This window comes from Pantherophis guttatus, chromosome 5 (genome assembly GCF_059756535.1).
Source record: "Pantherophis guttatus breed Tessera chromosome 5, ASM5975653v1, whole genome shotgun sequence".
Classification (NCBI taxonomy): Eukaryota; Metazoa; Chordata; class Lepidosauria; order Squamata; family Colubridae; genus Pantherophis; species Pantherophis guttatus.
In genome coordinates, this window is record NC_142067.1 from 84,647,697 (window position 1) to 84,674,841 (window position 27,145).

The 27,145-nt window shown below is 41.5% G+C and overlaps 1 protein-coding gene across 2 annotated transcripts in view; it reads left to right on the forward strand.

The window, feature by feature from the left end:
• The window catches only part of GEMIN8 (gem nuclear organelle associated protein 8), a 48,522-nt gene extending 26,033 nt beyond the window's left edge, over positions 1–22,489 (forward strand). For both annotated transcript variants that reach the window (XM_034435085.3, XM_034435093.3), the window contains exon 4: positions 20,373–22,489. In XM_034435085.3, the coding sequence (XP_034290976.1) occupies positions 20,373–20,629 (257 nt within the window). In that variant the 3' untranslated portion in view covers positions 20,630–22,489. The remainder of the gene's footprint in view (positions 1–20,372) is intronic.
• The last annotated feature ends 4,656 nt before the right edge of the window (positions 22,490–27,145 follow it).

The window sequence follows — 27,145 nt, forward strand, 5'->3', positions numbered from 1 at the left end:
TGCCAGCCATGAGCTCATTACTTCTGTCTTAGATTTGGGAAAAGGCTTTTAGCCAGAGGAGGAGGGTACTATGATTATGATATTTTCTAGATTTTTAATCTCATCTTTATTACTCTTATACATAAATCAAGGCAATGAACATACCTAATATTCCTTCCTATTCCTCCTACTTTCCCTACAATAACAACTCTGTGAGTTGAGGGTGAATGATTGGCCCAAAGTCATCCAGCTAATTTTCATGGCTAAAGTAGGACTAGAACCCAAAGCTTTCTGTGAAGCCTGAGATACAGTGGGGCAAAAAAGTATTTAGTCAGCCACCAATTGTGCAAGTTATCCCACTTAAAAAGATGAGAGAGGCCTGTAATTATCATCATAGGTGGACCTCAATTTATTTGCAAATTATGGTGGAAAATAAGTATTTGGTCACCTACAAACAAGCAAGATTTCTGACTCTCACAGACCTGTAACTTCTTCTTTAAGAGGCTCCTCTGTCCGCCACTCATTACCTGTATTAATGGCACCTGTTTGAACTTGTTATCAGTATAAAAGACACCTGTCCACAATCTCAAACAGTCACACTCCAAACTCTACTATGGTGAAGACCAAAGAGCTGTCGAAGGATACCAGAAACAAAATTGTAGAACTGCACCAGGCTGGGAAGTCTGAATCTGCAATAGGCAAGCAGCTTGGTGTGCAGAAATCAACTGTGGGAGCAATAATTAGAAAATGGAAGACATTCAAGACCACTGATAATCTCCCTCAATCTGGGGCTCCACGCAAGATCTCACCCCGTGGGGTCAAAATGATCACAAGAACGGTGAGCAAAAATCCCAGAAGCACACGGGGGGACCTAGTGAATGACCTGCAGAGAGCTGGGACCAATGTAACTACGCTGCCAGGGACTCAGATCCTGCAGTGCCAGACGTGTCCCCCTGCTTAAGCTAGTACATGTCCAGGCCCGTCTGAAGTTTGCTAGCGAGCATTTGGATGATCCAGAAGAGGATTGGGAAAATGTCATATGGTCAGATGAAACCAAAGTAGAACTGTTTGGTAGAAACACAACTCGTCGTGTTTGGAGGAGAGAGAATGCTGAGTTGCATCCAAAGAACACCATACCTACTGTGAAGCATGGGGGTGGCAACATCATGCTTTGGGGCTGTTTCTCTGCAAAGGGACCAGGATGACTGATCCGTGTAGAGGAAAGAATGAATGGGGCCATGTATCATGAGATTTTGAGTGCAAACCTCCTTCCATCAGCAAGGGCATTGAAGATGAAACGTGGCTGGATCTTTCAGCATGACAATGATCCCAAACATACTGCCCAGGCAACAAAGGAATGGCTTCATAAGAAGCATTTCAAGGTCCTGGAGTGGTCTAACCAATCTCCAGATCTCAACCCCATAGAAAACCTTTGGAAGGAGTTGAAAGTCCGTGTTGCCCAGCGACAGCCCCAAAACATCACTGCTCTAGAGGAGATCTGCATGGAGGAATGGGCCAACATACCAGCAACAGTGTGTGCCAACCTTGTGAAGACTTACAGAAAACGTTTGTCCTCTGTCATTGCCAACAAAGGATATATAACAAAGTATTGAGATGAACTTTTGATATTGACCAAATACTTATTTTCCACCATAATTTGCAAATAAATTCTTTCCAAATCAGACAATGTGATTTTCTGGATTTGTTTTCTCATTTTGTCTCTCATAGTTGAGGTCTACCTATGATGACAATTACAGGCCTATCTCATCTTTTTAAGTGGGAAAACTTGCACAATGGGTGGCTGACTAAATACTTTTTTGCCCCACTGTACTTATAATATGGACATACTATACTTTATTAAGCCTATCAATGTCAGCATGGTGTATGTTTCTCTTTATTCAAGAAATTCAGTTTATCTGTTTGGGAAAACAAAAACTATAAATCTCAATATTATAGAGACATAAATGCAAATGTCATTAGTTGTATTTTATGGAACTGACATATAAAAAGTTCTATGACTAGAAAGTCATTGACAATAAACTTACTTGGCAAAATTCCAAAGACATGCTATGAAGAAGGTATTGGGGAGTTACCTATTGAACTTCTCTCTGTGGACAATAAAGGGTGGCTTTCTTAATAATTTAGGACTCTCCCATCCTAAGTAGTCTTATGAATTGGGCCTTCTAATTGATGTAATCCATTAATGGCTGCAGCTGCACCAGTAGGCTTTTATAAATATTTCTTCTTTTTAGATTTCTTTTCTCCAGGGGAGCTTGTAAGAACATCTGTTGACCAAAGAAGATACTGATGCCAAGACCATCTCTTAGGAAAAGTCATTCTTTTCCAATTCTACTTCTGTTTCCTGTGTTGCTTCTCAGGAAACTTCAGCTTTCTCTTGGTCCCCTGGTTTTATTGTTAAGTCACTTTTCCAGAGAAAGTTACATCGGAAGTTCACTGCTGGTTTATTTACTTTGTTATTACTGCTTACTGTGGGTGGATATGTGTGTATGGATATCACGGTACATACTTATAATTAATCCTGGAGCCATCTACTATACTCAGAATGAATTGGAAAGTTAAAATTTATTTCTTTCAAGAAAGGAAGTTTCACTACGAGGGAAAGTTATTTACCCTTATGGTAAATTCTAAGATTAGAGGATTTGTATTTTACTTCATGCAAAAAATAATTGAAAAATATAATGGAAAGTTGGGGTTATTTAATATCATCCTGCACTCTTAATTTATCTTTTAGTTTGTGTTACATTTTCAAAATGGCAAGTCCCAAACTCATTATCTTTAGGACCTTATACTACTGAACTCTAGTTCTGTAAGCCTAACCAATATGTTTGATAGGCAGAGATTGCAGTTCAGCATCAACTGGAAAATCACAGGTCTCCACAGCTGTTAAAATGTACCAACATTTATTACAAAATCTTGCTCTTTTGTTAATTATAATCTAGTTTTAAAGCTGGCCTAGAAGAAGGGGATTGTGAGGAGGAGAGAGATGACGCATTTATTTTGCATTCTGATGGTGTTGGAATGGAATATCATCCAGAAAGCAGAATAGAATAAAGACCATCATTTACTGCATCTTGTCCTATGTGCTTAGAATTAGGGATGCAATAGTGTCTTGCAAATTTAAGGTCAAAAATACCTCCCATATGCCCTTGTGAAGGACTATATACAAGTTATATAAGATCACTCTTACTCTAGCAGGGACTTGGACTAGGGGGCCTCCAAGGTTCCTTCCAACCCTATGATTCTATAAGTTGTGGGTATATTTTCTTCCATAGATAAAATCCTTTTTTATAATTAAACCTGGAGGAAAGCCATGATTTAAAAAATGCCAGACAGTTTGGCTTCGTAAAAATGTTACACCTGATTAAGTGCCAGTTTTGGTGGCTGTCACTTAAAAAGGACATTCAAAGTTATGTGGCTAGCTGCCCAATTTGTGCTTCTGCTAAGCGGTGACAAGGGCTCCAGGACTCATCCAACCTGTGGCAGAGCTTAACGTTCCCGGAAGCAAGTTTCAGGCCATCTGAATCTGCTTTTTCTTGATGTTATGACAGCTAGTGTATCAACATTTCGTACCCCGAATTAGTAGACCGTGATGCAGCAGAATTCAGATGGGACAAAAGTCTTGTTGTATTATGTAATTTTACATCACTTATGTAATGTTATAATTACGTAAATAGCATTAAATGACACACATGCTATAATTTGCATAAGGAAATCATTATGCAAGTAATATATAATACAAAAGATTTTTGATTTGTATAATGATAATGCTGTGAATGATACAATCTTTGTTTGAACAGATAATCAGGAATTACAGACATCTTCTCCACACTTACTGATTTATTAAATCAAGATTTATCTTTATCTGACACTGATAAGCCAATAAAATATTGCCTGAACTGGTATTAATTTTTCCTGCACATGACCTTAATATAATGAAAACCATTTTAGACGACAATTTTCCCATCTTTTTAGATTCAAGTCTTATACTAGCATGAAATGAAAATTCTATATTTGGGAATGAGAATTCAGTCAGTAGATTAAGTTCTTAAGCGATTAAGTGATTTTGTGGCATTTAACAAACAGATTTGCCTAGCAAAGTTATTATGGGGCTTTTTTGTATGTGTAAAAGGAAGAATTCTTGCTCCACATCAATGCTCTGTCATACCCAGTTGGCTATCAGTTACTGCACCAAATGCACTTTGTAAATAAATAAAATGGAATATATGACTTCAGTTTTCAGATATTTATAAACATAAACATAGATTGGATATATAAAATAGATACAAATAGAGGAAACATTAGAATTAGGGACGGTAGGCACGCTGGTGCTCTTATGCACGCCCCTATTTATATGATAAAACTTTCAGCATACAAAACTCCAGGGGCTTGCAGAATAAATAAAATAAAAGAAACATTAAGCATCAAAATGAAACATCAGAAAATAACAGTGATGATAAAAATATGCATTCTATCTCCTAATGTGCTAAAAATCTGAATCTATTACACTCATATAAAAGCACAAAACATCTGTTGAAATAAGTGAAACTTCAGTACAGTGCTGTGACTTTAAAGTAGTATGCCAAAGACAAAAGTAAAATTGAAATATTCATAGTTTCCCCTGATAAATAATTTATTTTGTCAATTTGCCTATTACGAAGTGACAATTCTTTGTCTACACTGCAATTCACACCTTGAGAAAGAAAACAAACAGAAATGATAATCATCCTTTGGAAAAGATTTGTGAAGTAAGACTGGACAACCAGTCAGCCACATGAAAACACATAAAATAAGTGAGACTGTCTGCTTAATGATATACAATATCACTTAGAATAATTTTCTTTTTTTGCCACAGCTGAATAGCTATACAGCTGGCTGTTTCATGTTACTCTTGTAAATGTGGCTACATGATTGCAGTGTGTAGGGGTTGAAACTGCTACGCTATGCAGTGGGAACGCTTCTCTTTTATTTTCCCAAGGAAACTTTTAACAGGTCCAGCCAGTTCTCTTTATTATTTATAAATAACTAGAAAGATCCTCAGTTATGCTTCACTTAATATTCTTCTGAGTTACAGAATTGTGCAGAGATATTTTGGAAACTTCTTAATTGAAAAGTATAATTGGCATGATAGTCAAAGCACTGTGGATGTTATATTTTCCTGAAATTGGCATCAGGTGTAAATACATGTGTTCCCTTTCTAAGAGTATTTGTGTATACCTCAAGCTCAAGCTTTTTCAACAATTTTCCACAAAGAAGAATTAAAAAGATTTTTATTTTTATCTTTGTGTCATCAAGTATACAAACAGGATGCAAATTTGATAAATGAATTGGCTTATATACATTAAAGTTAGCATCAAATAAACTATTTTCAAACTAACCCATAGTAACTAACAACAAACCAAATCTCATTTGATAAGAAACAAAAACAAAAGTTGAATTCTTGGTTGTATGTAGAAAGATGGAATGAGAATGATTTAATCTGGCAGCTTTAATTAACAAGTTGATATTTTTAATCTAAAAATTATGAATTGCATACAGATTTCTAGATAGAAATAATTTGAAATTTAAAAAATATGAAGGACACCTAGAAGAAAGTGATAGGAGGTAAATGTCACTGAACAAAGTTTTACTTTAATTATTCTCTCTCAAGGGGCCTCTTGCAAAACTGACAGGCTTGTTGCCAAGAAGCATGGAAACAATTTTAATTTTTTAAAAAAAAATCTTCTAAACACAAGCTTTATGTCTATCAGTGAAACTTATCCTTTTGTGTGGATACCAATAGTTACTCAGACAGCTGCTAGACAGCTGGAGGTTCTATTCCTGGCTGTAGCATAGTTGCTTTTTTTTTAAGATAACTTGATAATCAAATAGTTGTTTAACTCTTGGAAACTTATTTCTGGGGTTACAGAAGCAGTGTGTTATACTTACCCTGTTCTCCTTTGTTCATCCTAATACCACAAATGGAATGTTGGTTGGAAATATTCTTAAGCTTATATATGCTGAAACATTGAAAAGATTCTTTTAAAATCCTACACAGTATCCAATTTTATACGGTAATCCATCTGTTGCATTTGTTTTCAGAAAATCAGTAACTTCTTTGTAAAATTAATTAAAAAGTGTGATGGACTAGTTATCAACATTACAAATTAAAATGCAGCAAAATGTGGCATTTGCCTAAATTAGAAAATGTATGTTAAAAGTGTCCTATTTTGATCATCTAGTTTGATATATTGATTTTTAAAAATCCCATTTTACAACCCTGTAATCCTTTAATTTGGGGTACAATCGGGGCACCCCTGTGGAGCTGAGCATTTACTGGCCGGATGTCCTTCCTGATGCCATGTGGAGTTCACAGCAGATATTTTTTCTTTGCGCCCTAGGAGTGAAATATCTGCCACTACCTAAGATTGCACTCTCAACCTTCCAAGTGGGAGGTGAGCGTCTTCACCATTAGGCCACCACACCACTCTAGTTTAATATAGTGATGAGTTATCCTAATGATTATCCAAACTACATGAAGAAAAATCAAGTAAGTAGAATAGTAACATTAATGCATTACTGATTTTATCAGTGCTGTCAGTGAAGATAGGTTCAAATCTTTTTGAACATGAACCAATGCAAAATCAACAGATTTATATGGAATATCAGTACTGCAAATGTGATTATTTTTTGTAACAGTCGGTTTATTTTGCTTTGATTTTGAAATACTACTGTGAAACAAACATTGCAAAATAGTGGAATATAATGGTCATGACTTCATAAGGTCAGTAGTCTTGTTTCTTAAGTATCATAATGAAGTCAGAAGTTGATTGTGTCTTTCCTGAAACAAAAATCCAACATCAAGTGATTAGGGATAAAATAGGACTTTGGACCTCTTTGAAGGCAATCTGTGCCTTCTAATTTGGGGTAAATCCTGGATAATTCTGATTCCATGTAAAGGAAACTAAAATAAGTTTTAATACCTTCTATCAAAAGAAACAATAAAGTGTTTGGAAATGCCTTTTTTAAAAAAGGGAGAGAGAGAGAACAAATAAGGAAATTGCACAGAGAAATTAGACAGAACTTTTCCTTCCTAAACTAGAATTCAAGATGACTAAATGCTACAAAGTAGCAGTAAAGAGAACAAACAAGAAAGGTAAAATACCCATTGTGTTAATTTTATTTTGTTTTTAATTTAAGAATCCTTTTGACAATTCACCAATCCTTCCAATGACCTGAGGCATAAGATCAGCCAGCAGAAATGCAAAAATGTTTTGTCAATTTCCTTGTCTTTTCCATTAGGAGTGACTTTCTATAGAAGTCTTCCTACCTACAAAGGGAGTATCTTAGATCAAAGCTAATAAGTATTTTTGTTCTCTTTACGAATTTTCCATTTTTAGCATTCAAGGTTATTAAAACATTTTTTAAACCAAACATTCCATATGTTAATTGCTATTATTAACAATGTTATTAACTCTGAAAAACATTTTAATAGGTATAGCCTTAAGATCTATAACATCGTAAAATATGCAGCCTGCCTAAATTTTGAACGATGGAAAACATATCAGAGGGATTTAAAAGGCTTCATTTTCTCTCTGAAATGGACATATACCAGGGGTGAAACTAAAAAATTTCCCCTACCGGTTCTGTGGGTGTGGCTTGTTGGGGGGAGGTCATGTGACTGGGTGGACATGGCCAACTTGACATCATTCACATTCAGGGGCTCCTCACCGGCCCCTCCCCTCCCAGCCACTCCTTGTCGCGAATGGCAGGAAAATGGGGAGGGAAATATTCTTGCCTACCATCAGTCTGTGCTGAGATTGAGGAATGGATGACAGGCAGGAAAATCCCCTTCCCCATTTTCCTGCATTTCACAAAAACGTCTCCATTCCAATTGCTCCCCCCCCCCCATCCCTCTCCCTCTTGGGGACTGCCTTAAAGGGACAAGCTGCAGCAGCCCCGTTCTGAATGGAGGGAGAAAAGTTAGCATTCTCTCTGCTGCATTTAACACTAAATTCTGTGGAATATCAAACAACCGGAAGAGGTGAGCGGTGACCGGCTGGGCGTGGGTGGGGCTAAGGAGGGGTAATTACTACTGGTTTGGCGAACTGATGCCCATAATTCCTAGCAGTTCACCCGAACCGGTCTGAACTGGTAGGATTTCAACCCTGACATATACCACCTACAACAGTACATATAACGCTTTCTAATCAATATAGAATGAGTTGTAAGACAAGGTGATACAATATCACCTCTCCTTTTCTCAGGCTGTCTTGAAGAAGTATGTCACAAACTAGATTGGGCAAAAGATGGAATAGAAATCAATTGCACCTATTTAAATCACTTAAGATTTGCAGATGATGATGTTCTCATCTCACAAGACCCAGAAGAGCTACAAAGACACATACAAGATCTGCATAAAGCAGGACAACCATTTGGCTTAAAAATAAACCTGAAAAAGAGTCAGGTTATGTTTAATAAATTCATCAGAGAGGAAAAAATATATATCTGGAAAAACAGCTAGACATAGTAGACCAGTACCTTGGCCAATGGATCTCATTGGAAGGTGATAACAATAAGGGAAATTGAATGGTGCATTAAATCTGGTTGGCAGGCTAAGCATAATTTTCAAGAACAACCTCCCCTATGCCTAAAGAGAAATGTTTTTGATTAGTGTATGCTACCTGCTCTAACATATATCAGTGGTCACTAACTGCAGTTCCTTTGTTTTGGGGAAACAGTTCTGTGCTGTTTGAACAGTTCTTGGAACTTGGCCTTGATTGGTTTTTCTTCTCAGGCAGCAGAAGGCTCTCATGCATTCCTTAGCCCTCCCCCTTCCTAGGAATTTACCAACCCCTTCCCATTTTTATTTGTCAAATCAGGAGCAGACAACAATGAAGCACAGTCAGGTTTTGACAGTACCCTAAATACAGCCATCAAAAAGCTTAAGAGATTTGCCTTATCAGACACACCTGGGCCAGATACAAAACCAGGCTGATCCTTTAGGGAAGTAAAACTCTTGACTCCATTTGATTGAAGTGAAAATGCACTTTTACTAAGAGGTACCGATTGCAGTAGAGTCAAGTGGAACCTAAAATTCCCACATGCAAACACAGAACTAAAACCCCTGGTTTCCCGTAGCCCTCCCCCTGTGGTCCATCCATGCACAACAAATCCAGCACTGCCAAGATGTTATGGGAAGCTCTGAGGTGTTGGGGCTGATGAAATTGAAGATGCCAGTGCGCCAGCACGAACTGGATTCCAAGATACTCTGCTCTTTCTCAGTTGTCAATTCCCCCCTCCCAATTTCCTATCACAAAGGTATACAGCCTTATTGCCCATTTGTTTCCATCCTCCCTTCCCCAATTGATGAGAGAATGCTGGCAAGGCACCAAGCAAAAGCTGGTGGATTTGACACCACATCTGATCTCAGATAGAGTGATGTCCCAAAGGGCAAGCTCCATGGCAGAAAATGCTTTCTGGGCCCCATCAATCTATAGCTGATGGGACCTGGAGCATGCCCCTCCTGGGTAGGACAAATCAAGATATTTGGACAGCAACAGTCCTGTAGTTCCAAGACATAAAAGGCTTTAAGGGTAACCTCACGTTGCACTGGAAGTCACCAATGTATCTTGAATTGCACTGGAAAGACATTGTAAACCAGTATAGCTCATGCAAAAGTGGTGTCTCGTGATTGTGCTAATTAACCCAGTGCCATTAACTGTCTGCCAGATATATATTTTGCTCTAGTATATTTGTAAATACAACATTCAAGATCATTTCATATTTTAAAAATGCCTTTGCTCTAATTTCTAACGTGAACTATAGGCAGGAAAGCCTATGGTGTTTGAGATTTTCAGGGCTAAGAAGGATTGTTCCCATGCACTGATATGATTGTATTGCTATTGTTATAGCTATTGATTATAAAAATAGCATATCACATTCTATTATTTATTTTGTACAAATGATCTCCCGCTAGTTTTCTGTATAATTACTATCTGTGGGAATTTAATAATATTTGATTTTTAAAGCTAATGTTATGAATTAGTTACTTAAAACAATGGTAACAACATAACTTGAAACAATTGTTGAAAGATGCAGATACAATAATAATGTAAAGTAATTAGTTAATACAGAATAAACTTTAAAAAGTAGTATAATAGCATGATTATGCGAGGATGTTAAGAATTTAGGATTTTCCTGGATTACACAGACTGTTTATTTTTACTCCTTCATTGGCTAGACAGTGAACTTGGCTTGACATAAAAGAATGCCTAACCATCCAAAAATATTTTATACACATCCTATTGAGGGATGAGAGCCAGTTTGATGTAGTAGTAAAGACACCAGGCTAGAAACCAGGACTGTAAATTCTAGTCTTTCTTGAGAGTTTATGCACCGGAGACAAATTCCTTGTGTGTCCAATCAGACTTGACAAATAAAAAATATTCTCTCTTTTAAATAATTGCATGAAAATCTTGAAGAACAGGAGCTAAGGGATTTTTCCCTTTCTAATACCCTCCCAGAGAGCAGTGGCATGCTTTTTTGGATTCCTCCAGAGCAGGGGTGTCAAACTCATGTCGTCACGTGACGTATCACTGTTTTTTTCCCCTTCCCTAAAATGGGGATGGGCATGGCCAGCACATGACGCATCCGGCCCGTTGGCCGCGAGTTTGACACCCCTGCTCCAGAGGATGCCTTGCAAATTAGTGACAAGGCTAATGATAAATATCGCAACATGGAAAAGGAATGGGTCTTAAAACTATGATAATGATAATACTGTTTAAGTATCTATTTTTTTCCTGTGCGCTGCTCCCACTATCCATTAATGGGTTAACTTCTTCAGCCTTTGGCAATAACTGAGTGAGAGCTCAATTTCCCTTTCCTGTTGCCCTGCCACGCCCCTCAATCCCATGATCCCCAGTCTTCACTCAGTTATTGGCAAAGACTGAAGTGTTTTGTTAGAGCTCCAGGCTTTCAAGCCACCTTATTCCCTTTCCTAGGTTTTTACTTTATTTTTGAGTAGTTCTTTATTTTTTTCGTTATTTCTTTCGGCTCCCTGCCTGCATCAAGCGGAAGATCGGCTCAGCAGCTGAGCAGCGCCGATCGCTTCGGCCGCCCACGCTTCGCGCTCACAGGCTCCTGACTCAGGTCGGCTACAGCAAAGAGAGAGAGGCCGGCCTCCGCTTCTTTAGCATGGGGAGGGGAGCGAGAGCGAGCCTCGGCAACTACCCACGCTAGCGGCGATCGAAGCAGCCGCCTGACGGAACGATGAGGGAGAGAGCGGTGAGGCAGCTACCCCTCCCCCCTGCCTCCCTTGCGATCAGGAGCCCAGCGGAGCCCTTTCAACGAGCACGGCAGGCGGTAGGACCTTCGGGCCGCCGCTGTGAGTCCGCAGCTTCCTGAGCCGAGCGCAGCACACACACGTGGATCGGAGGAGAGCAGCGCGGTGAGGCAAACAGCCCCCCCCTCCTCCTCTTCGTTGCCAGAGCCCTTGGGGCCGCACAGGGCTGAGCGCGGCAGGCAGTAGGACCCTCGGGCCACCGCTGTGAGACCGCAGCTTCCCCAGCCCTCGGATTGCAAGCCACGTGCTCCCTCCATTGCAGGGGATTCCCAGAGCCGCCATCTTGGCCGCATCCAGATAAGGGTAGTTCCGCCCTTACTGGCAGTTGGAGGCCCGCACCATCTACAGGGCCTCCCCAACAGTTCCAGCCCCTTTGGATTTGAGGATCTTTGGGCCCCACCCTGCTGCAGGCACAGAAGCCTCCCTTTTAAGCACAGGCGAGCAATATCGTGGAGAGAGCCAGATGGCATCTTTGGCCTTATCAGACTCCCCTTTCTCCTCAGACCCGGATCTTGAAACAAGCCCAGCTCGCAAGGGGTCTAAATCCTCTAAAAAGCACTCAAAGAAACGGTCATCCCATCATAAAGACTGTGGGGAAAAGGCCCCCCCGATCCTCGACAAGGATGCTGCAAGGCGTCATAAGACCCTAGAACGCCTCTGCGATAAGGCACAGAAGGAGAGAGTGGCAACACCTCTTCAAGTGCCCAAGTCCCCTAGTCCCACTCCCCAGGTACGTGCGGAGGCGGGCCCAGGCATCACAAGTCTGGCAGAGCTGACCCTAACACCGGCAACCCCGAGGGCAGCTGGCCTCAATCAGCAGCTGCCACGGGCCAGGGGAGCATCCCGATATTGCCAGATGCCCCACTATCGGACCCACCTCACTGGCGCCACCGAGGGGCGGAAGCAACATTCACGCCAACGGCAGCCGGCCTGCGTGCCCCAGAGGGACCCCTACCAGCCAGCCAGCTGGACTTCCAGACCATGTTTTCAGCAGCAATGTCCTCGTTCCTGGCTGCAGGCTGGCAGCAGGCTGCAGGAGGGCCCCCTCGCCAACTACCAACCCAGGGGGCGCCCCAACAGCAATTGGCCCAGCACCAACAGGCACATGCCCAGTCATCCTCGTCAGAGGACTCAGACCAGGCCGAGGACGGCCCGGAGACTTTCAAGCTATCAGAGGATGAAGGTCTGACGCCAGATTCTCCGGCTTTTACGGGCCTGTTCCGTCCAGCATTATTCAAGTCGCTCCTGCACAAGGCGTGCCTCACAACCAATTTGGGCGTGCCTGGGGAGATCTCCGCGCCTAAACCCGCTACCGCGGGCCCCCACGATGCGCTCTTCAAGTCCTCCAAGCAGGAAAAGGACTGCATCCCCTGCCCCCAGCTGTTTTCGGACGTGATCCAGAACCCCTGGGGACAGCCAGCCTCGCTAACAACCCCGAGCAGCCTGGACAAGAAGCTCTACTGCTCAGCCCAGGAATTGGAGGACCTTTTAGCTCTGCCATCGGTGGACCAGCCAGTAGCCTCCCTGTCTTCCTCCTCGATGGTGTCCACAGATGCGGTAGACGGACTCAAAGCTGAGGACAAGAGGACAGAGTGGGCCCTCCGTAAGTCTCATAAGGCAGCGGCCTGGGCAATCAGGACGGCAACGGCGACCTCCTTCTTCAACAGAGCCACCCTCATCTGGCTACGCCAATTACAGGAAAAGCTGCCCCCGGAAGACACTAAGCTACACCAGGACTTGAATAAGATCGTAGCTGCCACTGAATATGCCGCGGACGCATCCCTGAATTCTGCCAAATTCGCTTCTAGATCTCTGGCTTCGAACATCACAGCAAGGAGGCTGTTCTGGCTTCGCCCCTGGAAGGCAGATCTTAAAGCCAAATGGAAGCTGGCCGCAGCCCCATACAAGGCTCCAGACTTATTTGGGGCAGCCTTGGAGCCAGTCTTGATCGAAGATAAAGACAAGATGAAGGTGCTCCCATCAGCGTACCGGCGGCAGGACCGCAGATACACACCTTACTCTTACCAGCAGCCCTTTCGGACCAGCTCAGGGCCGAGGGGACCCCCACCGCAACGCTCCCAATTCCAGAGTGCAGGTAGACACCAGGACAGATCTCAGTTCCGAGACCGCGGCCGACCCCAGCAAACCAAAAGGTCCTTCCGTGGGGCCGGTTTCAAAACCACCAGAAGGGGGAAGTGACGGCCGGGCCGCGGGCCCCATCGGCGGGAGACTCCAACTCTTCCACCAGCAATGGGCCCAATCAACTTGTGGATTCAACGCACGATCTCATCGGGGCTCTCCATCGAATTCTCTGGTCCTACACCCAGTCGTTTTGTACGCTGCCCGGTCCCACAGTCCAAAGACCTCAGAGACCTTCTGGCACAGGAGATCGCACACCTGCTGGAGATACGAGCCATAGAACCAGTGCCTCACGACCAGCAAGGCTCAGGTTTCTATTCAACCCTCTTCCTGGTGCCCAAAAGCTCGGGAGGCTGGAGAGCCATTCTGAATCTCAAACGACTAAACCGGTCGGTAAAGTATCGCAGATTCAAAATGCACTCCCTCAAGACAATATTAGCGGGCGTAAGGAGAGGGGATCTCCTCCAGTCAGTCGACCTGCGGGAGGCATATCTGCATGTACCGATCCACCCCAGCCACCGGCGCTTCCTGAGATTCGAATTTGCAGGTCAGCACTTCCAGTACCGCGCAATGCCCTTTGGCCTTTCGTCGGCACCTCGTACCTTCACCAAGCTAGTAGCGGTGGTGGCGGCCACACTACACACCATTCCAGTGTGTCTCCTCTGCTACCTCGACGACAATCTGATCCTATCGTCGTCACACAGCCAGGCGACGAGGGATATGGAAAGAGTCCTGAGGGCATTCCAAGACCACGGCTTTTCCATCAACTTCGAGAAAAGCCAACTACAGCCATCCTCTCGACTTCTGCACTTGGGGGCGGAGATCGACTCGGTCAGAGGCCAAGTCTTCCTCTCTCAGGAGAGGATCCTGAGCATTCAGGACCTAATCCACAGGTCTCGGAAGTGGGGAGAGTGCCCCTGGTACAGCTAGCATCACTCCTCGGGAAGATGGTCTCCTGCTTCGGTATCGTTCCGTGGGCACGCAGACACTCGCGGGCCCTCCAATGGTTCCTGCTACCCTTCCAGAGAGCAGGCAAGACCAACTTGAAACGCAGGGTAACCATACCATCTCAGGTCCGTCTCTCCCTCAGGTGGTGGAGGTCCCCTGCACTCCTCAAGGGCTGCGAGTTCCTGGACCCGGACAGACTCACACTGACCACAGATGCAAGCCTGCGGGGATGGGGTGCCCATCTGCACCATCTGGTAGCCCAGGGCCAGTGGTCCAGGAGCGAACGGCACAGCAGCATCAACCTCCTGGAACTCCGGGCAATCAGGCTGGCACTACGACAATTCCAGACAGCAGTTCAAGGCCAGCACGTTCTGATCCACACAGACAACATCTCGGCAAAAGCTCACGTCAACAGAGAAGGCGGCACGAGGTCTCGCGCACTGATGTTCGAGTCCGAGGCTCTATTCGCCTGGGCGGAGTCTCATCTGCTCTCGATCAAGGCGGAGCATATCTCGGGATCAACCAATGTCAGGGCGGACTGGCTCAGCCATGAACTGATAGACCCAGCGGAGTGGCAGCTACACCCACGCCTGTTCCGGGAGCTCAGCGACCGCTTCGGGATGCCAGAGGTGGACCTCTTCGCGACCCCGAGCAACGCCCAGCTAACTCGCTTCATATCTCGATACCCATCAGCACAGGCGGAAGACCACGACGCCCTAAGATGCAGATGGCCCAAGGGCCTGCTCTACGCCTTTCCACCGATTCCCCTCCTCCCTCGTCTCATCCGGAAGCTACTGGCAGAGGAGGCCAACCTACTGCTCGTGGCTCCCAACTGGCCTCGAAGACCGTGGTACGCCGACCTCGTGGCGTTATCTGTAGAGCAACCCTGGCAGATCCCCCCCCCCTCCAGCTGGAGCTCTGCCAGGGGGCGGTCAGTCATCCAGAACCTCAGTGGCTACGATTGACCGTCTGGCACTTGAGAGGGTCATCCTAAAAAGAGACAGACTATCGGATGGCGTAGTAAACACAATCCAGGCTGCCAGACGGCCCTCAACGACCCGCATTTACGAGGCTTCATGGCGGGCATTCTGCCGCTGGTGCTCTCAGCACCACGAGGACCCAACATCGGCTACGGTCCAGAGCATCCTCGAATTCCTGCAGTCAGGACTGGAGAAAGGGCTGGCGCCAGCGACCCTAAGGCGCCAGACAGCGGCGCTATCCACGGTCATCGCATCACCTCCCTACCAAGCGCTGTCACATCACCCACGCATCAGGGGATTCCTTCACGGCGCCAAGAACCTGCGCCCCCCCACAGTGCACCGGTACCCGTCCTGGGACCTCCCGCTGGTTCTCCGGGCCCTAACGGCCCCCCCGTTTGGGCCCCTGAGCTCAGTGTCCCTAAAACACCTATCGTTCAAGGTGGCCTTCCTACTGGCAGTCACCTCAGCCAGAAGAGTCTCGGAGCTAGCAGCACTCTCAATCCGGAAGGACCTCTGCATCTTCAGGGACACCACGGTGGTCCTCCGACTGGATCCAACCTTCATCCCCAAGGTGAATTCCTGGTTCCACCGCGCCCAGGAACTCATTCTACCAGACTTCTGCCCCTGCCCCCACAACAGCAGAGAACAACAATGGCACTCCCTTGATGTCCGCCACACCCTTCGCATCTACATTGACAGGACAGCGGCCTTCCGTCACATGGAGGCGCTCCTAGTGTCCTTCAACCCGGCCTCCATGGGATTGAAAATTTCAGCATCCACGGTGAGCAGATGGATTAAGGCCTGCATCGCGTTGGCGTACGACCTGAACACTAAACCTCTTCCGGGAAGGATTCTCCCACACTCCACATGCAGCGCGGCCACAACGGCGGCCTGGACAACACAGGCGTTGGTGGCAGATATTTGCAGAGCAGCAACCTGGTCATCAGTGACGCCCTTCATCCGCCACTATAAGATAGACGCCTACAGCTCCGCAGAAGCATCCTTCGGCCGTAGGGTGCTGCAGGCGGTGGTGACAGAGGAGGACTCTGGAGGCACTCAGCTTCCCGCCCATGGGGTTTAAACTTGGGTATATCCCATTAATGGATAGTGGGAGCAGCGCACAGGAAAATGGACGTTGTCTTACCTGAACGTCCCTTTTCTGGGCGCTGCGTACACTATCCATACCCTCCCCTTTCTTTTCGTTGGCTTCTGCCCAGTAGAGTTTGTTGGTGTTTACAGATGTTTTTCATTAAAGTTATGTTGATTACCTGACACGGTGTGGTCTCCCATAACTTCGTTCAGACTGGGGATCATGGGATTGAGGGGCGTGGCAGGGCAACAGGAAAGGGAATTTGAGCTCTCACTCAGTTATTGCCAAAGGCTGAAGAAGTTAACCCATTAATGGATAGTGTACGCAGCGCCCAGAAAAGGGACGTTCAGGTAAGACAACGTCCATTCTATGAATGTAGTATAATTTGTTTTGTGAGCTGCAGAGAATTTTTTTTTTCCACCATAAAATATATTGCAGATGTTCTGGAGGATAATATGGTAAGACACTTAAGTCTGAATGCAAACTGAAATGGACTTCATCTGTATAGATGAAAGAATGTCTACTAATATAAGAGAACTTTCTGGCCCATACATCCACCCTTTTCTCCTACAGAGTTCTGAATAATGTTTGCAAAATCTTCTCTGGAAATTACACCAATTCTCTGAAGCAACCCAGATGAATTGGAATAAATAGACTTGAACAATCCAATTAATAAACTATTAAATAATAAACTATTAATAAACTATTAATTAATAAACTATTAAATAATATCTACCGGTAATGTACTGAAATGGTTGTACTGACAGAACTACACAAGTCTTTCTGGACTGAGATTGCACTTGATTTGGGAGATTTGGACTCCAAAACATCAGGGGGACAAATACATGCAACCCCAATATATTATTTAAATGTGAGGAGTGTTCATTCATTTTACATGTCATTTTACAGCTATTTTGATTTTATCTACTGTAGGTAGGCAGATGGGGAACTAAAGTACACCCTAGGAGTTAATTTATCAATAACATAGATAATCATAGCTTGCAAACAATCAGATTTAACATTTCAAAAAATTCTGCCGTAACATAAATGAAAAATATACATGAAAATAATACAACAGGTAGGTTAAAATGTAAAACTAAAACTGCATACAAAATAGCTTTATGAATTGTCATTCATGAACTTTGGAAAGGAGTCCCAAAGCCTAGATCTTGTTCTCTAAAATGTTGTAGTCTCAACCTAAATGAGATTTTTTCTGGAGCTATTCAAAACAATCTGATTTCCTTGAAGATGCTACTAACCAGTAGATTTGAATGGGAGAACAGGGTCTGGCCTGAACCTAAAGCATTCAGGGCCTTAATTATCAGCAGCAATTTAAATTGAAATGAAACAACTAGGAAGCCATGCAGTTGTTGAAATAAGGTTAAATTTCCTATATACAGCCAGGCTGATACAGAAATTTAATTTTCTAAAAATACATTTGTTAAAGAAGGCATATATTACTCTTGCCATATTAGTAGGCAGAGTTATCCTGCCCTGCTCTATTGCACAAACTGAGTTTGACCATAGCCAAGTTCTAAACAAATAGATTCAAGAACTCCCAAACTCTACACTTTCATTTCAATATCTCATCTAAGTGATACCTTGATTTTAGATCAGTGCTATTGGATAATTGTACTTCTGATTAGTCAAGATTCAGATTTGCTGTTCAAGATTTCATGTTGCTGTTCAGACTAAAACCACTGTCATTTTCTAGCAACAGTTTAAATCCAGAAGAGTCTCCTTGAATGGGATGGAAAGTAGAGATTGGCAAGTAGCATTCATGGTTTGAAGTGCTTAATTCTGAAACCCTGAATCACTTTTCCCACTCCATGTGGCTTGTGTGTTCAAGATGCATGTTAAAACACAGGACTTTTTCAATGGTAGCGTCTAACTTTGGAACTTTTTGGTAATGCTTGTTGGATCTTGTATGTGTGTGTTTCTTTTTGACAGAGTTGAATACTTTTACATGTTCCGGGAACTTTTAGAGACTTTAGCATTGTGTGTTAGCTATCCATGGCATATTTTGAAAGCTGTGCTGCTTCTTTAAGGAAAATGGTTTTTATTCCAATTTTAAACAATTGTTAACTTATCCGAGAACTTTTGGGATGATCAGGGTAAAAATTCAATATTAAAAGAATGTTCTCCTTGAAGATAATAATCTTTCTTTTTACTGCTGGAAATAATAAGTAAGAACTGTATATCCAGAATTACTGTAGGCTCACACAGCGTTTTCTTTAAGGAGGCCAGCACATTAGCCATTTCTTTTAAAGATGTCCTTTTGGCAAAATTCCACAAACCAGTAAAAACAGTGGTGTTTTGTAAGGGGGGCATATATAAGGATTTAAGATAAGTTAAAGACAATGATTTTTTAAAATTCCAAATGCCAAAAACATGTTAAAAGATTTTTTTCATTTCATTTATTATAATCATCAGTGTTACATATTCAGTATAGTTATTATCATCTAAATACCAGTCCTTTAAAATTAGCATTCCAAGTGGGTTCATAGACTCAGTTGTATACACAAATTACTCACTTTTTCAAAACTGGTAATAAATTTAATGTAACCTATTTCTATGAGAGTGTAAGTCTAAATATTTGAATGTATTAATGATAAAGTGAAGTTTTTCAAGCAATAACTTTCTCAACACATCTGTCTTAATCACAGTCTTGTCTATACAAGTTAGAATTGTGTAAATTTAGCAGACGATTGTAAACTATATCAGTAGTTGTATCACAAAATTAGCTTAATTTGGGCAGAATTTTTTTTTAATGTCAACTGTCTTCATTGCTAGCAATTTGGCTGAATTTATATTGTCCTGTTTGTATTATTTGATTGCCACAGCTAGAAAATAGTTTAGGTCTATTGCTTTCATCTTTATGGAACATTAAAAATTTAATGTCTCTGTATATGTTACTTCTTTTTTTCAATTTAAGAGCTGCTGTAGTAAATTTATTTACCACTTTTTTAAGCATTGCAATAAAATGTATTTTTTGAATCTCCTTCGGTTATGTTCATCATCTCAATTTTTTTTTTTATTTCTACTATAATTTATTAACATTGTCATGTCTTAACCACTTATTCCATTTATAGTGCTCAGGGGCAGGTGATGATATTTAAAACAAAAACAGATAAAAGTCAATATAATTATTGCATCATTTACATGTGTATTCATCCAGCCATCAATTAGCTCAAGCTTGTGAATGTTTTACACTCTTCCCTTTATTTGTATCTCACCGGATTCAATCAGTGTTATCCCCACAAGAATCTCCTGATATTGGTCCAAAGTCACTAAATGGCAAAGTGGGGGCTATATCTAAAGTTACTAAATATATGTAACACTGCCTGTAAAATTAGATACTCTGACTTTTCAACAATTGTAACATTCTTACTCTGTTTTGCTATCTAAGTTTAACATGTGTTATTTTGAACTCTGGTCTATGACTGTAATAAGCACTATTTTATCTCTCATTCTCCCCCCCCCCCTTTATGTATAATTACTCCTGTTTTGTATAACCACTATGTATTGATCATTATAGGCACTTCAAAAAGGGATCATAGATATTGGGGAATGGTCAGGATGATACAATACAGAGGCTGTCTTTTAAATCCAAATTGATTTGTGACATAAGTACTATGTCACAAATGACATTGAGCTGATGATCAATGCCATTTTTGTAAGATAGGTGCAGTTCCCTTTATGTAACAGTATGCTTCAGTTCATAGTGGATTGGTTGACCGTGGTTGAGGGTTTAAAATACAATCAAGAATTCTTGTTTTAAAGGTATACACGTCTTTAGACAACATATCTGAATTGTACATTGCTGGCATCATTTGGGATTCCCATAATAATAAAAAAAAACCTCATGAAGTTCTTTGTGTTCTTTTTTACATAGGGAAACAGAAACAGCTGGAGGCGGAACACCAAGAGATATATGTGGAAGCTGACCACAACCTTCACTTGTCCACAAGCCGGTCAGTGCAGCCCCCAACTGAGAAGCCTGGCGAGAGAAGAATGGCTGAAATGAGAAAGCTCTATGGCAAAGGTGCCAACAAAATACAAGCAATGGAGACCACCATGCAACTCAACTTTGATAGGAATTGTGATACAAAACAGCCCAAATACTGGCCAATTATTTCTCTAAAACTCTGAGTAAGCGCCTCTTTTCTTTTTGGGAGATTCAGAGTTGTATATCCTGATGTTCAACCAAATAGAAGGATTAAGGGAATGAATCAAGAGTCAGCAAAAGACCTTTTTAATTTTCCTTTCCCCTTTCCAACACAACTTTGAATTTGTCTGCCAATTTCCAGAGTCTATTCCAACTCAACAGGAAAAGCTGAATCAGTCATTTGTACAAGGGATAAGGAAAATTCCCTTTTAAAGGGTATTTCAACTAATTTAATCTTGGCATGTGTTAGCCTTGCAGGAAATGAAGTAACATTTATTTTTGTTCAATTGGGCTAGGGAAAAGGCTAAAAACTATCAAAATTCAAAGCATTTGTTAAAATTGCTTTTAGTGCTACACATGTTTTGCTGTAGGATTTTAAATGCAGCTGTTTTTTTGCAAAAACATTTATTTTCTTGGAGGCACCTGTATTAATTGGACAAAATAGCTTAAATTACTGTAATTTTGCTTTTTGAGATTGGGTTGAGCTGTATGTAGAGAAAGTTTCTCTTCCAAAATGAAAAGTTCGGCTCTAGGGTTTCAAGTCAGAAGCAGGCATTGTCTGCTTTCACAGAAGTAACAGAACAAAAAACCCCAATCAGATTAAAATACACTTTTTTTTTTTATTTTGAAGTTGTATTTAACCGATCAGGAAGAAAAATAAACTAGACGTGGGGGTGGGGTGGGGAAGGAAAGAGATTATATATGTGTGCATGTGATTCTCATCATGAATATAGTGGAATTCTAATCAAGCCACATTCATTTCCCCTCCATGGCTACTGACTTTTCTCTCTTGTCTTACTTAGCTGTAGCATCTCAAAATCCATTTTTAAAAAGGTGGTTCAAAACTAACATTCCTGTTAACTGAGAAAGAGGCAGTCATACATATGCATAAATAAATTTACTGGCTGATATTTCTGTCTTGTGTGAATATATGTTAGAAGTTTTGTGGTTTTCAGGATAATCCTTTCCTTGAACCAGTACCTCCATAGAGGTATTGGTTTTTATGCTAGATCTGATTAATTGAAATAAGATATTTGCATCCTTGCCATTCAGATGCTCCTAATTGGTACAATATCTCCATTCAAAGATCTTCCTTAAAATGCATATTTATTTCCTTGCAAAATTAGCAGCTATATTAATAAAGAGCTTATATTTTATCTCATCCATTTCTACATTCAGAATAGAAGTTCTATACATAGTACATTTTGAGAACGTGCCATGATCTCTTTTCCAAGTTTAAGTTTTATTTTGTGGGGAAAAAAAATCAGTTTTATTCAAAATTTACTTGCACAGATGGCCTTTGCTTTTCATGTGTATTTTTCTCTGCAAGTGTTTCTATCATACTTTTGTACTAAATTGACAAGGTACATTGCTCAACTATTTCAGCTATTTTGAAAAGGGCTGTTGTTTCATGGGTATTTGCAGGTAAAAGATAATGGTGTTTTTTTTTTTTTTAATAATGACTTGAAGCTTACAAAAGACAGTTTGTGGGATGGCCTCTTCTCAGTGATAATCTGTCCATCCCAGACACTCCCATTAGAGTAGCTTTGTAATTAAATGCGGCCCAGGAGCTATGCCTATTCTGTTGGAAGGCCTGCTCTCTGCAAAGATTGCCTCAATGGGCCTTCCAAAAGGCAGAAAAAACTTGGCTTTTTGCTTGGATCTTAAGACCAGCATGATTGGAATTCCCATCTGGAATGTCAGCTTCTGGTTATTCTTAAACATCTTGGTTCTTAATTGAAATTGTTTATCTTATTTTCTTTGTATATCACTTGGAGTCACTGTGTTTGAGTTGGACAGCCATATGGATTGTTTTAATAAACCAATAAAGATTTCCAATACAATTGTTTGGATGAATTATTGTAGAGCAATTTGCACAATAAAATGTGCATTTGGAAGTACCATTAGAATGGTTCTCAGAAAGCCTTGTTCTGTTATTTAGTAAAAAATCAAAATGGTGTCTGCTTTAAAAAAATAAAAGCCACTTTCCTTTTTTTGTTCACTGAGGGCTGCTGTCAAATCTATTGAATTATTTTCAGAAAGTATGCTCTTTAACAGTACATAATAGCTTGTTTTTTAAACAGGTTTGTTAATTAATCTTTCTTGAAAGGGCTGCAGTTAAAGTATGATTGTATTAAAATATATTTTTAACTCAGTTTATTTGAAAATATTCAGAGTTTGAAAGCCAAACTAAGTATCTTTTCAGACAATAAAATTTTATTAAAACACTTTATATTTTGTCAGTTACCCTATAACATCTTTCACTCCTGTGCATCTGATGAAGAGAATTGTAACTACCAAATTCTTTTAAGTTTGAAAAGTAAAGAAAATTGCAATCCTATGTCTCTTCAATCAGAAATTAATAAAGAATTTTAGGTTGTGAGTATAGATGCAGTCGAACTCATACTTATGCCCATTGCAAAAATATTTGGGGAGAATGAGAGAGAAGTGCAAGTATATTGAAAATCAAAACCAATTAAGACCATATTTACCTAATGATTTTAGCCTATTTGGGAGATATAAATTAGGGGTTTAGTTTCAGATATAGTAAATTGGCATTTTCTGCTTAGTTCTACTTGTTTGCATGAAGCAGAGTACTGTATATTCAGCTTGTTGTCTATTCATTTAACCAACAAATGTGAGTTAAGACGGTGACAGAGATGGGTTTCAGCAGGTTCTGACCAGTTCTGGAGAACCGGTAGCGGAAATTTTGAGTAGTTTGGAGAACCGGTAGTAAAAATTCTGACTGGCCCCACCCCCATCTCTTCTCTGTCTCCCAAGTCCCATCTGATCGGGAGGAAATGGGGATTTTGCAGTAACCTTCCCCTGCCACACCCACCAAGCCATGCCATGGCCACCAAGCCACACCCACAGAACCGGTAGTAAAAAATTTTAAAACCCACCACTGGACGGTGAGTGAACATGGTTGTAATTCATGGCTGAGTTTTTTCATACTCGACTTCAGCTCAAGCCTTCTCCACAGTTCAACATGATAAAAAAAAAAAAAGACAATATAATTTGCTAGTGGATACTACAAAATTGGCACATCTCTCAATCAAACGTACTGTAACTGCATTTGTCAATTGCTTTCCTGTTTTATAGACATAAGAATGAATAAGGAGAATAAAGGAGAGGTAGAAACTCAAACCTTCTGAACATTGACATTCAGATAATCACACTGACAGGACAATATAATACACAATAGTTTCACATAATGACCTGCTGGAATCAATACTTGTACTTGAGTGAGCAATTTTTCATTTTCCATGCTCCAGCTGATCAGCACAGGTAGTAGTCGCCAATTGTTACATAGGAGTGTGTATTATGGAATTTTGGGTTAGAATTGCAGAACTTGCTTAGTGGGACCAAATGGCAGAAGGCAACTTCAGATAATTCTTTGTGGGGTTCTTGTGGGCAGAAAACCACCTCAACAAAGGCAGGACAAACTGCACAGCACATCAGCTTCTCCCTCAGCATCACTTTGCTTCTACTGGTTTATGACTTAATCTGATGCCGGAAAGAAAGATGCCCCATATCTTGTCAGCTAAAATATATAGTCAATCCCTAAGGCACTGTTTTCAAGAGAGTGGCACTCTGCTGCAAACCTAGTCAAAGACCTTTTACCAGCAAAGGATTGAGAAAAGCCACTGGGTGAAACAGCCAGCCTTTTTAAATCAACAATGAATTGGCTTAAGAGACTGGGTATGGCCAAGGCAGCCTTGGATCAACTGAAGCAGTCCTAGGCTACAGTAACAGGGACAGAATCAAGATCATGTGAAATGTTAGAACCAGTGGTGGGTTCCTCCCGGTTCGGCCCGGTTCAGGCAATCCGGTAGCAGTGACGATATGACGTCACTGAACCAGTTCTGTTTGTTCGGGAGCTCGGCCCTCCTGCCCACCCCCGCATTATTTTTACCTTTTATTTGGCCCCGCCCCCAATCTATTCGCTGCCTCCTGAGTCCCAGCTGATAGGCTAGAAGGAAAAAAACTGTTTAAACTCTTGCCGCAGGGCATCAAAGGGGCGCCCTACAGCTGATCAGTGTTAAAAGGTAGTGTGGTGGTAGACCAGTGTGCTCGAAAAACAAATGGGTAGACCGGTGGCTCCAAAAACAAATGGATAGACTAGTGCCTCCAAAAACAAATGGGTAGACAGGAACACTCCAAGAACAAATGGGTAGACTGGTACAGCTCTGCAAGCAGTTAAAAGCCTAGTAGACCAGTACCTCTGCTAAATTCTAAAGAATTGTCATATGACCATCAAAACATGCCCACAAAATAAGCCACGCCCACAGAACCAGTAGTAAAAAAATTTAGAACTCTTCCCTGGTTAGAACCACTTTATAATGCTTTGGTAAAACCACACTTGGAATACTGCATTCAGTTTTTGTCACCAGGAAAAAAAAAAGGCGTTGAGACTAGAAAAGAGTGCAGAGAAGAGCAACATTTAGGCTCATTTGTAAATCAGTGGACATAGTCTGACTTTGCCTTTTTCAGGATGGTATTCTTCATAGGCATTTATAGACAACAAGGCCCCAAAGGAATTAAAATGAATGTGGAAGATACTATCTTAGAAAAGTGGTTGTAATTTTTAAATGAAGCATAGTTTCCCTTTTAGTAACTCTAGATTCACACTATAGCCCTCAGCAATTATGTTGCTATTTCTATCCAAATGTTACTCACCCTCAAATTCCAAAAATACTTAGCCTACAGACTGGTTCAGTTCTATCTTCAAAAGAAAGAAAAGGCTGCGGCAATGGAAAGACCATATAGCACACAGTACTCATTTCAGGAAGGATTTTTTTCCCTTTTGCTCAGTGGAAGGAATGCAATCTCTGCTAAGCCAAAACAAAAGATTGTGTCATTTAATTTGCATGCACAAAGTCAAAATATGAATGAGTTTGCAGCTGCTCTTTAGGTTTATATATCCAGTTTAATCAATTCTGAAATATTATAGTGAACTAGTGTTCACAGTGAGATGCTGAGTCAGCTTTCTGTTCTAGTAGATTACATTTTCTATATACCAATGTCTCCCTTTTTCTCTTGATATTTTGAAATAATTCTAATCCTAAATTTGCAGTTGAAATATTAGTCTTTGACAATTCACAAAAGCAACAGAGACTAGCGGGGGTGGGGTAAGAGATTAGAAAGGAATTGAATGGCATGAAGTAAATCTTTTCACTATCTTCTTTCAAAATGAAACAAGTCTCATCACTATCTCTTAATAGGTCTCAATTAGCTGGGAGAAGATTCAATTTGTTTGAAGATTGTTTGCCTGCACTGGGTTGGTCACATTAATATTTTCTCTCTAACTAGCATTTAATTTAGGAAAGACCTACAAATCTGAGTTTTCTGGTAACATGGCTAGAAAAATTGAGTTTGCAGTTACTTCATTTTTTCTCAACCAAACACATGAGAGAAAGACAAAGAATAGTTTATGCTCTAGAGGTTCTCTTTTCAGAGAATTTATTTATTTATTTATTATATTTCTATACCGCCTTTCTCCCATAGGAATCAAAGCGGTGTACAGTCAAGAAAAATATAGATACACAAACATCATAAAATTGCTAATTAAAATTATTACTTAGTTTGGTAAATTAAATAAAACCCAGAATTAGATAACATTTTAAAAATCATTCACATGTTCATATGTTTAGCCCCGCCTGTTGGAACATCAGGGTCTTGAGGGCACGGCGGAAAGCACGGAGATCAGGGATATTTCGTATCTCGGGGCAGTTCATTCCAAAGGGTTGGAGCCCTCACAGAGAAGGCCCTCCCCCTGGGAGTCCCCAGTCGGCATAATTTGACTGACGGTACCCTGAGTAGTCCCTCCCTGTGAGAACGAACTGGTCGGTGGGAGGCTATTGGTGGCAAAAGACGGTCTCGTAGGTACCCAGGTCCTAAGCCATGGAGCGCTTTAAAGGTGCTAACTAACACCTTGAATCGATTTATCATTGTGCTATTTTATTACATGTAGCCAAATCAAGGAATTTGTATACAAACTTGAGAAACAACTGTTTACACTTCAGCAAATCTGTATACATGGAGATATAGGCAGTACAGGTGGTTCTCTACTTATGACCACAATTGGGATTGAAATTTCCATCATACATCAGTGCAGTCGTAAAGTGAATCACCATGTGACCAAACCTGATTTTACAACTATTTTTGCCATGGTTACTAAGCAAGTCACCATGGTTGTTAAGTGAATCACATGATCAGTAGGTAAATCTATCATCTTCAATTGGCTTGTCAGAAGACATCAGGGAAGGTTGCAAATCGCAATCATGCAACCACAAAATTGTTGTGGCCCCGCCCTCTGAGCCTGTCCCATCGGAGGAAGAAAGCTTCGAGCATGAGGAAGAGGAGTCAGCCAGGCCTCCCTCTCCAGGCCCCTCCCCTCTGGCATTGTCTCAAGTGCCGGCCGAGGGAGAGGAGACAGCTGGTTCGGATCAGAGTGATGAAGAAACATCATTCCTGGACGCACGCCTCCGAAGGCATGA